The sequence below is a fragment of the Martes martes genome, assembly GCF_963455335.1.
Source record: "Martes martes genome assembly, chromosome: 8".
Classification (NCBI taxonomy): Eukaryota; Metazoa; Chordata; class Mammalia; order Carnivora; family Mustelidae; genus Martes; species Martes martes.
In genome coordinates this window covers 37,987,100-37,997,663 of record NC_137895.1, presented here as the reverse complement: position 1 = coordinate 37,997,663, position 10,564 = coordinate 37,987,100, and the positions used below count along the sequence as shown (strand labels likewise).

Below are 10,564 nucleotides of genomic sequence, written 5' to 3'. Positions count from 1 at the left end.
ACAAAAAAGAGAAAAAGATGCTTTGCAATAGCTGTGTTTTCTTTCCTTCATACAAAATGGTCTTAGCCCCGCACATAGCCTTACGCTTTTAGTGCTAACTAATGTTCATCAAGCAGCCGATATAAGACTAAGTGCTTCCCAAGCATGACACCATTGGAGTCAACCCTCCACAAAATTCTATAATACAACTGTTAGTATCCTGGAGCAATCCAGAACTAGTACTTGTCTATGTACACATAAATCGAAATTACCTTAGCTGGGACTTGAAGGGAGTTCTCTTCCATCTAGAGGTGCTGTCCTTCATCCTTATACTGTATTGTGTTCCCAACCACGGGACCATGGTGGGTTGCAACTAAAATTGGTATTCCTTGCTTGGGCCTTGGTTGCCACCTTTCTCACCCGAATCCTATGCAACAACTTATTTGGAGTCAATGGATATCAGGATGTGAACCACCAAGCCCTGAGCACAGTGTGCAGAGTAGGAACCATACCAGGGGAACCTGGGGGGCGGGGGGCGGCGCAGAGAATCCTGAAATAGCAAGTAGCTATGGTGTGAGTCTTGTTTCCACTAAAACTGTTTTCAAAGAGAAGTGATTCCATGTATTACAACCCCATCCTCTGCCCCACCCCTTACCTCACTGGTACCACACCATGGCTCCCCGTTATGGATGGGTACAGAATTCAGATCTTGGTTGCCACCCCTCCCCAAAGCAGACAGCCAGAGAAGGAATCTGAGCACCCTTCAGCCACCCCTCCAGCTCCCAAATCACCTCACAGCCTTAGTAAAAGAGAGGAAAGAGATTTACCTGCTGCTATTGAGGCTGAAGCCTGAAAGTCATGTATAACTTTGAAGGACTGTAATGGTTTTAATCACAGGAATAGCATCTTTTTGACAGTCAGGACAGAGAAAAGAGCTGAACCACTCTGCAAATATTAACCAGGCTATTTTGGAGCAATGGCTATTGCCTCTGAAATCTTTCATCATGGGTCTATACTTAGAATTCAGATGAGCCTGGGGGAGGGGAATGGAGCAGTGTAAATCCCCAGTTGTTTTGAAGTTGTCCAGTAAACAGGTTAGCACCTAAACTGTCTTAAATGGAAGCATTCAAATGTTTTATTTAAATTGTAGGATTCTCCTGGAGTATTTTGTTTTAACCTGTTCTGTACACAGATTGTCCTGTCGTCCTGGTGGTGACACTTCTCAGTTTTCTTTCAAACCAGATATTCCGGAGAGCACTGGCTGTGATCACATTGGGAGACTGATGCTCCATGACAGCTAAAAGTTGGATTGAGTTTCAGGAGCTACTATATATAAAGCTGGGGCGACTTATGTCACCGCACTAATTAAATGCCATCTGGGTGGTTCCTCTGGGTTTTTGAGCCCATCACCCAGTTCAGACCGAGTCAGAGGCCAAGGAGGAGAACATGATGATGGACCTTTTTGAAACTGGCTCCTATTTCTTCTACTTGGACGGGGAAAATGTTACTCTGCAGCCATTAGAAGTGGCCGAGGGCTCTCCTTTGTACCCAGGGAGTGATGGTACCTTGTCCCCCTGCCAGGACCAAATGCCCCCAGAAGCTGGGAGCGACAGCAGCGGAGAGGAGCACGTCCTGGCGCCCCCCGGCCTGCAGCCCCCCCACTGCCCGGGCCAGTGTCTGATCTGGGCTTGCAAGACCTGCAAGAGAAAATCGGCCCCCACGGACCGGCGGAAAGCTGCCACCCTGCGCGAGAGGAGGCGACTAAAGAAAATCAACGAGGCCTTCGAGGCACTGAAGAGGCGGACTGTGGCCAACCCCAACCAGAGGCTGCCCAAGGTGGAGATTCTGCGGAGTGCCATCAGCTACATTGAGCGGCTGCAGGACCTGCTCCATCAGCTGGATCAGCAGGAAAAAATGCAGGAGCTAGGGGTGGACCCCTTCAGCTACAGACCCAAGCAAGAGAATGTAAGCCCAGATGCTGCTGGGGCAGGGGAATGTGCAGGCTGATTAGACGCTTTCCTCGGGGCCTTAACCTCCAGCTGCTCCGTCTCCCTTCCCAGTCCCCTTCCTCGCCCGCCCCTCCCGCTCCCTCTCCAGTGAACCCCCAGTGACCCGTGAACTCGGGGTGCCTGCAGTAGGCAGGAAATTCGTCCCCGGCCCGAGGAAGTAGGGGAAACACCCCCACAGAGCCTCCCCACTCCCTCCCCGGAACCGAGGTTTCTTTCCTAATCTGAGGCCTTGGTTTTTCTCCAGCTTGAGGGTGCGGATTTCCTGCGCACCTGCAGCTCCCAGTGGCCAAGTGTTTCGGATCATTCCAGGGGGCTCGTGATAACTGCCAAGGAAGGTAAAGTAAAAGAGCACTGGGCCCTGCCGGAGAATATCCCGGGAGGGGGCCTGGGGTGGAAGGGAAGAAAGGGCTCGCAGGGTCGGCGGGGCCGCGCGGGGCCGGGGTCCTCCCGCGGGGCCCGGAGCTGCCTCCTACTTCCTTCCCCGGGGGATGCTGTGCTTGAGTGTTTTTTTCTTTTTCTGAGCTCAGGAGGGGCAAGCATCGATTCGTCAGCCTCGAGTAGCCTCCGATGCCTGTCTTCCATCGTGGACAGTATTTCTTCCGAGGAACGCAAACTGCCCTGCGTGGAAGAGGTGGTGGAGAAGTAGCTCGCGGCCGGAGTGTGGGATGTCCTCCACGCGGCAGGAAGACCCCCACCCTCCCTCCTTCGCCTAATCCTGGAGCCTGGGTCACATTACATTAACATTTAGGCACGCAGACCCAGGAGTTTATGAAAGGGAAGGAGACCTGTTCACAAAGAAACTTCTCAGAAACTGTTGTGCACGCTCGGATGAAAAAGCCTTTCGGCTTGGGGCTTTTACTTCTGGAACCGCGAGTGGCTTAGCCCTAGCAGCCTTACTCTGTGTTTGTGTGGTTGGTTGTGTAACCTCTTACTTTGATTCCGGTGATCCCTTTGTGCCATGTTCAAAAGAAGTTCATTCCTGTCTGAAGCCAAGTGGGAACGTTGCCTCTAAATGTTAGTGGTATTGAATGTATTTTTGTAAATAATCTTAGTACTTTCATTTTTTATGTAAACCTAAGAAATATTATTTTAAATGTGGAGTGACGGATTGCATATAAAATGTGCGAGGATCCTGATATTGTAATATTAAAAAATAAGTTTCTTTATGGACAAAGTTGGTCCTAATTTGATTCATCTGAAAAAATGTTTGGGCGCAGGTGCACGTAAATAAAGAGGTGCCGTATTTTACCGAAGACGCCACACAAGCCCATTTATTTGGGTGTGTTCTCAAAGGCTGACTGGAAGATGGGTTGTTTTCCTGGGTCTGAGTTAAATTGTTCACTTTTCTATCTCATATAGCCCTCACACTTGGGGTTGAGAGTGAAGAATATCCAGGAGGAATCTGCCCTTTTCTCTTTTATCAGCATCCTTTTTTTATGTTTTCACCGTCCTCTACCTGGAGATCTGGGCAAGATTTACTAACCCAGAGTTAACAACTGAAAAATCTCACTGTTGCAAGAGATAGCCACACAAAAACTTGTATCCGCCTAAAAAGCTCTTCAGCTAATTGAGCCCAAATTACTCTCCCTGTTTGATTTTTCAGGCCGGGCCCTTCACGAAGAAGACTTCCCTGGAGGATCCAGGGAAAGCACCGGCCTCCCAGCCAGGTCTTGGTCCTTCCCTAGTTTTCTTGAACTAGACCGGTTAAAAGACGGGAATATCCTCTAGGCCTCGGGGCCTGGGGTTTGTTTTGCAAATAGAAAGATAAAAGAAGGGAACAATTTGTCTCTTGAGGTAGGGGGGTGGGCTTCTTTGAAGGACAGGTTGCTTCAAGAGAGGGAAGGGTTAAATGGCTGAGGGCAAAAGACAACAACAACACACATGAAACCTCTTAGCTGGACCAAATAGCAAAGCCCCCAGAGAAGCTTGAAGCCGCAGGAGCTCCTCACGGCCAGGATTTTACAACGTGTGCCAGGTTTGTTTATCCTGTAACTTCAGGAAGGAACGACCACCAAGAATCGCAGTGGGAAGTGAAGCCGGGGAGAGGACCAGCCATTTCTCTGGAATCGCTACTTCTCGCTTACGTTCTGCAAACGGCACCTTCCCTCCAACACCCCTCCCCACCCTTGACTTCTTCCTCCCTCTTTTTCCCCCACAGCTGGTCCTCAGTTTACAAATGTGAACATCAGACCGAATTCGCTATTTCCCAGCCCAACAGTCTGGACGTTCCTGTTGCACACCACGGAAGTTCCAGATACCAACACAGACAGCGCCCCCTGTAGGCACGGAACAGTATCGTGCCCCTTATCTATCTCTAAAGGCCTCATGCTGGGGTAATGGTTACTCTGCCTTCCCAGCACTCGGATGATTCTCGTTTCTCCTAGAAGGTTTATAAAGTGCAGAAAGGTTCACAGAGAAAACCGACATTGAAATATAATCTCTCTCAGAAATTTGGGAAAAGCAGGCGGGAGTGTGAGTGGCTACAAACGGCTGAGTTGCTGTGGGCACTGCCTACCTGGATTGAATCCGGTTGCTTCTGTGTATCCTTGGGCTATCCCAGCTCCTCTCTTCTTTCGGGTTCCTCATTTATAAAATAATAGACAACAATAACGGTGCTTAACTCAGGGGTGAAGATTTCAGTGAGTTAAAGCACATTAAGGATTTAGCCAAAGCAGAACCCCAAACACTAAACGTGGGCTCTCTTTATTTTTCATTAGTAAATCTACTTTGACCACCAAATGTTTTTCTTCCACCAAAAGCCACAGTCCCTTCAAATACAGTCTGCCTTGCAAGTGCTATTCGAGAAAAGTATTAATAACAATGAAATCACTAGCAATATGAATGACTCGTTCTTAGCACTTTACATATTGACTCAGAATCCTACAACTGCTTGTGTGAGAGAAACTTGTTACTTCTTCTGAGAAAAGGTTTCTTTGGAAGGAAGAGTTTCTTGGATTTGTAAGCAAAGAGCCAGGGCTTGGAGCAAGTAAATACCAGTGGTTTCCAGCCCCTTGGCCCAACCGCCTGTGGCCTGAAAGAGAAGCCTTTGGCAAATAAGAAAGAACATTTATGGTCTAGAACAGTTTGGCTCTCTTTAGCAATTATTTTCCAAATGTTCTTTCGCAAGAGTGATTAGCTAGCCAACTCCAAATTAGGGCAGTAATTTAATTAAAGATAAAGTGTAGAGCATTTCAAATTATCCAATCAGAACATGTATATAAATATGAGTATGTCTGGGTGGTGTGTATGTCCATTCATCATGCTTATTATGTACCTATGATTTTTTTCTTGAGAATCAATAGAGAATTTCCCTAAAATGTGTGTGTGTATATGTATGTATGTATGTGTGTATATATATATATATGCTATATGAATACACATTACATATTTTATATATATATAGTATATATATAAAATAAGATATAGGTATATACGTGTGCCACAGATCCATGCCACAACTGAAATCAAATGTCATAATTAACCAGGTGAATTCATTTACTTTATGATTGCACATATACTTATAATAAGATCTGTACTATAAACTATTTAGCAGCAGAATGTTTTTTATCAATTCATGGACTTTATTTGCCTGATGGATTTTATTCAGTCTTTACAAAGCAAATCTTCTCTATCTCGCCTAGCTAGGTAACTTGAGAAATTGTTTGGAGTAAGCTTGCCTATAGAGGTCTCTTCATTAAATAGAGCAAATATTTCCCAAAGACTTCATGTGACCTCCACTGCTATAGTTGACATATTAGGTTTTCCAATGAAATCCTCGGTGTGTTTGCAATTAAAATGTTTTTATTTGATATTAATGATGATAATCTCTACTAAGGCCAAAGGCAAAACAAACCAGGCCATGGAAGCAGAAAATCAAGATATAATAACTTGGTAAAGATAAGCAATTTGGGATTTAAACTGAGTCTCTTTCCCAAAGTAGCCATAAAGTTACCAAATATTTTTAAAAATGAGTTATTTTCTTTTTTCATATTACTATACAAGTAATTTGTGAAATATCAAATGCCAGCTTTTTCAAACTAACTTTAATCATCACACCCGAATCATTGAATTCCAACCCTAAAAATAATGGAAATTCACTTATGTCTAATGGATGGAGATAGATATAGATGACACAGATTTGGTTACAGATATAGATATATCAGACTCCCTCCTGTGTGTGGGGAATGGGAGCATGGTGCTGAAATTCAATGTTCTCAACTACTGTTGAGACTGCCAGGGGAGTCTTGGGTTGCTAAACTGAACTCTATCCTTACTAAGACATTTTTGACTCAAAGTTAGAATATAGCTGTTCATGCTTTTCTCTTAAGCAATATTTTCTATCTTATTTATCTCAAAATTCTCTGAGAAAGATATATTTAAGTATAGTTAAGTTTAAACTTTTGAATATCTCATTTCCTAATCTAATGCATTAGTAAGTTAGGAATGACATAGGGCTTCCTCAAAGAGCCAAGCCTTCCAGACATTTCTCCAGCAGACCCCTCCAGTCACTCCCTCACCCTCAAAAGCAGTGTTATAAAAAGATGACTCTCAGCCCTAAAGGTTTCATTTTGAAGAGGACATTTTTTTGCAAGCCTAGCTCAGAGTCAGCCTGGCTTCTGAGTTCAGAATGGCTATGCCATGTGCTGAAACAAAGATTACGCTGCAAGGACTAGCTCCTTTCTCTACCCTCAAGGCTGCTCAAAGTCCCTCCGTGGGCCTTTGATCTCTCCTGGGAGCCTTCGAATCCAAGCAGAGGCGATGTCTTCCTCAGCTGTCTTCTCCACAAATTCTTCCAGCAGCTTTGGCAGGTACTAATGTGTTTACTTAGGTGTGCCTGGTTCCCGGAATTAATAGCAGTTCGAAATTGTTTAGCACATTGTGAAGTCATACACGATAAGCAAAAAAATCTCTAGAACAGCTCCCTTTGTCCAGGAGTTGATAAGGGTCTCAGATAGAGGCAGAAGCAGTTGAAATGGACTCACCTTTCTATGTGTATTTGGTTTCTCCCACTGAGAGAATCACAGAAAATTTGGAATAATGCAGAATTCCTAGGGTAGGCAAAATTTACTAGGAAAGGGAGCTCTGAGCATTCTGTCGCTGGTGGAGTCTGTCCATCAACACTAGGATTGTTGCCATAATACTTAAAATAAAATAGGTTCTCAAAAAAAAAAAAAGGTTGGTGATTACTTAAAGGTCTATGCAGTTCAAACCTGTGGAGTCTAAATTGTAAGAAAGTCAAACATGCATTTATTTTCCTTCAAAATGTTAAGTGAAAAAAATATTTTAATTACTGATATACTCCATGAGAACCTTGGGTGGCATTCATTTATAACACCATGCATGGCTTACTGTCTTCCTTCCTATAGTTAGTGTTGGGGTGTCATTTCTAACAACGTGTTTGCATATTAAATACGTAGGAGTTTCCTCTGCACGTAGGAAGAGTGAACCACTGCTTGTATTTTTATTCTTTTGGATGAGGAACAAAAGTCAGTCGAGTCTGATTTTGAGTAAGAGCACCCAAATAATCAGGAGATCTCTCTCTCTCTCTTTTAGTGATTTTCAACTTTTTTCATTCTGCCTTGTTCAATTTCCCCACTCCAAAAAAATTATTTTTCTCTCGATGCTCACCCAGTTCCTCATTTTCTCTCACGCAGTTTCCCGTCGGAAAAGAGCAGCAGAATCCCTCCTGTACCGGGGGATCCCAGCCATCTTTGAAAACACTGGCTTCCTTTTCTCTTTGTATACTGTCTCTCGTTTTGTGTGTGTGTGTTTGTTTTGGTTTTTTTTTTTTTTTCCTTTCTTCTCCCCCACCTCCTCCCCCTCCCTCGCCCCTACCCCTGCCCCCGCCACTGACAGCGGTTTAAGTTTTGTCTCGTTTTTTACTCTGGTGTTTTGAGATCCTATTTTCAGCGCTTGAGTCCCAAGGGTCCTCAACCCCGGACCTTGTTTCCCCCGACCAACAAGTCCCATTAAGCCTCCGGGCGCTTGTGTTTTCGCGGCTTCTTTAGTTCCACTCGCCCGCGGCACTCTGGTAAATTTGTTTTGAGATCACCTTACCCAAGACAGCCCTAACCCTGGAGAACTGCCGTTACTGACAGAGCCTCGTGAGTGACAGCATCTTCCAGGCCCGAGCGGAGGGAAGGGCGACCGGCACCCAGCTCGGGCGAGTTTCTGCTGCAGCGCCAAGCAGCGCACTGAGTCGGAATGGACAAGAAAACAAACAAAATTCACCTCTCGGAGCCCAAGCTCTAAGAATCAGGATGCCCGGTTCCAACCCTGTGTGACCGGGGGCAGATTACCTTCCCCTTGAGCTTCGGGTACCGTCTTCTAAACATGGATCTAATAAACAGTCGTGGACCGTAGTAAATGAATGAACACAAGGAAGGGATGAGAACAGTGCTCTGCAAATAGAAAAGCCGTAAAAATTGTTTACTACAAATATCCCGCACTGAGGGATTGGGTACAGAGCGCATGAGGCGCCTGATGTAAAGGAATCAGCTGAAAGGCGAGGATAACGTCTTCCACTTAAACTTTGAAGGGCAAGTTGATTTGTGCCCAAATCATAAATCTGTGGGTCAGGTGTGTGCTGCACAGTCGGAGAAAGTGGGGGTATTGCTGATGGCCGGAACCTGTGTGACTTCCTGGGTGAGATTATCTCCGCACAATTGTATTTCAGAAGTAGCAATGTGGATGCAATTCCAATGTTTCCACCGTTGTGGAAGGAGTCTTGACTCCTCCTGGGTCCTTCAGGAACCTGACTCTTTTATCTAGTGTAGCCCGCAGTACCCTATTCATTTCAAAGGCATCCCCTTGTTAATAGTCCTAAATAAGGTGCAGACGGATTTCCCACTGGCCCGACGATTAAGCAGCCCGTTGGTGTGAAAGGGAGTTTGATTTTTCAAGAGGGTGGGGGGTGTGGTGGTGTCTTTGTCTTAGGGATGAATGGATGTGGGAAAGGGGGCTGAGCCCTGCAGGTAGACGCTAACCTTAGTGACTGACATTTTACAACCCCTGTTTTTCTGAACTTTTACACTGGAGAGCGGATCTCACCCTCAAAAAGTTAGAACTTCTCTGATCCCTGCAGACTTGGGATCAGCCAACCAGGGTTGCTTGAGGAAAATAACTTTAGGAATAACTAATACAAGAAAGCGCCCCCCCCCCCCGCCTCCACCCCCCCCACCAGCCACAACACTTACTGGACTGGATGACTGAAGGTGGTGATGAAAACACTCCCTCCTATTTTAACCGGGCCACAGCCCCGGTCTAAATCTCCAGGCTACTTAAGTCTATGTGCCTAGACCTTAAGGAATCGTTTTTCCTGTCCACAAACAGCACCGTCCCCTCCCATCCCCGCCCTGAGAGATCTGGAAGTAGGTTAAAGGTGGAGGAGCATTGGCAAAAGCCAATTAATAGACTGATTCTTACATAAATGGCAGCCCTCTCTTCTCTCCTACCCACCAAAGTTCCACAGACCCTAATGCGATTGCTTTTCTGGAAGGCTTTTGTCACCAGAGTGTGTGAAGTTACTCAAGGTTTGAGTTGGAAATTTTACACGAGCCGAGAAGGATTGCTGTGCTGGCAGCTGGGACGCATCTGTAACGGTGTTAGCTCGCCTGAAAGCAGAAAATTAGCGACCCCAAAGCCCAGCTTGGCTGTTTAGTCTGTCGAAATGGCAGGGCGGAGCAGAAAGGGGAGAAAGGAAACTCGCCCCTGGAAAGAGAGGTCGCCGTCTAAAACTCAGTTTCTTCCAGTACGAATCACAGAGGTGCAGTCAGCATGGAACTGTCAGATCTGTACCAGGTTTAGCAAAGGCCTAGTACAAGGGCAGAGGCGCTCAGTCAACGTGTGCAGAAGGGGAAGGGAAGGGAGGACGGTTCGCGTCACCTGGCCCTTGAGCCCGCCTCCTTTTAGATGAGCAGAACTCAGAGGGAGCCCTGTCTTGGGAAAAAAGGAACCTCCCTGCCCACCCTCCAACAACACAGAGCCTATAAAGTGACAAGCTGACCAGAGCAAAATAGACTTGTAAAAATCCAGATTCACTCCATGATTCAAAGTGTTGCTTCAAAGTTTTTAGCAACCGTTATTCGATCCACTGACTGAAAAAAAAACTCCGGAGATAATTAAAGTTCATGTAGAAGAGAAACAAACACCAAAAAATAAGCTAATTCCTCATGTCCAAGATTGGGAAGGCAGGTCGGCTTTTGGTTTCAGCTTATAGTAGGGTGTTGTATTTTTTTTTTTTAATATTTTTTGATGTATGAGCAATTCCAAAAGGTTGGATGGACTTCGTGCCTTTGTCTCTACCACTCTTTAAGTGATCCCTTGGTTTAGGTAGCCTAGAGAGTGCGAGTAAGCGGTTCGGAGAATGATCCCCCCGCCCCAGAAGAAATGCAGTAAAACCATTAGCGTCAAAAGGGGCTGTAAACAGCAAATTGTCTCTAGAGGAAAGGCGGAGGTTTGCCCAGACAGCCCCTGCGGGGGTTGTGGTGGGATATGCTAATAGTGCCTGGCCACTGGGGCCGGCCTCCCTCCCCCAAGAATATATAAAGAGCCCCAACCCCAGCACACCCGACCCA

At 45.8% G+C, this 10,564-nt stretch overlaps 1 protein-coding gene across 1 annotated transcript; it reads left to right on the top strand.

Annotated features, from left to right (window-relative positions):
• Positions 1-1,064: 1,064 nt before the first annotated feature.
• MYF6 (myogenic factor 6) lies at positions 1,065-3,290 on the top strand. The gene is made up of 3 exons (XM_080811369.1): positions 1,065-1,944; positions 2,233-2,323; positions 2,516-3,290. Exons 1-3 carry the CDS (start codon positions 1,426-1,428, stop codon positions 2,632-2,634), a joined length of 729 nt encoding a protein of 242 aa, XP_080667495.1. The 5' UTR covers positions 1,065-1,425; the 3' UTR covers positions 2,635-3,290.
• Positions 3,291-10,564: the final 7,274 nt, after the last annotated feature.

Coding starts and splice junctions, on each gene's coding strand:
- MYF6 (XM_080811369.1), top strand. CDS start 1,426: ATGATGATGGACCTTTTTGAAACTGGCTCCTATTTCTTCTACTTGGAC. Junction 1,945..2,232: donor ACAGACCCAAGCAAGAGAAT/GTAAGCCCAGAT, acceptor GTTTTTCTCCAG/CTTGAGGGTGCGGATTTCCT. Junction 2,324..2,515: donor CGTGATAACTGCCAAGGAAG/GTAAAGTAAAAG, acceptor TTCTGAGCTCAG/GAGGGGCAAGCATCGATTCG.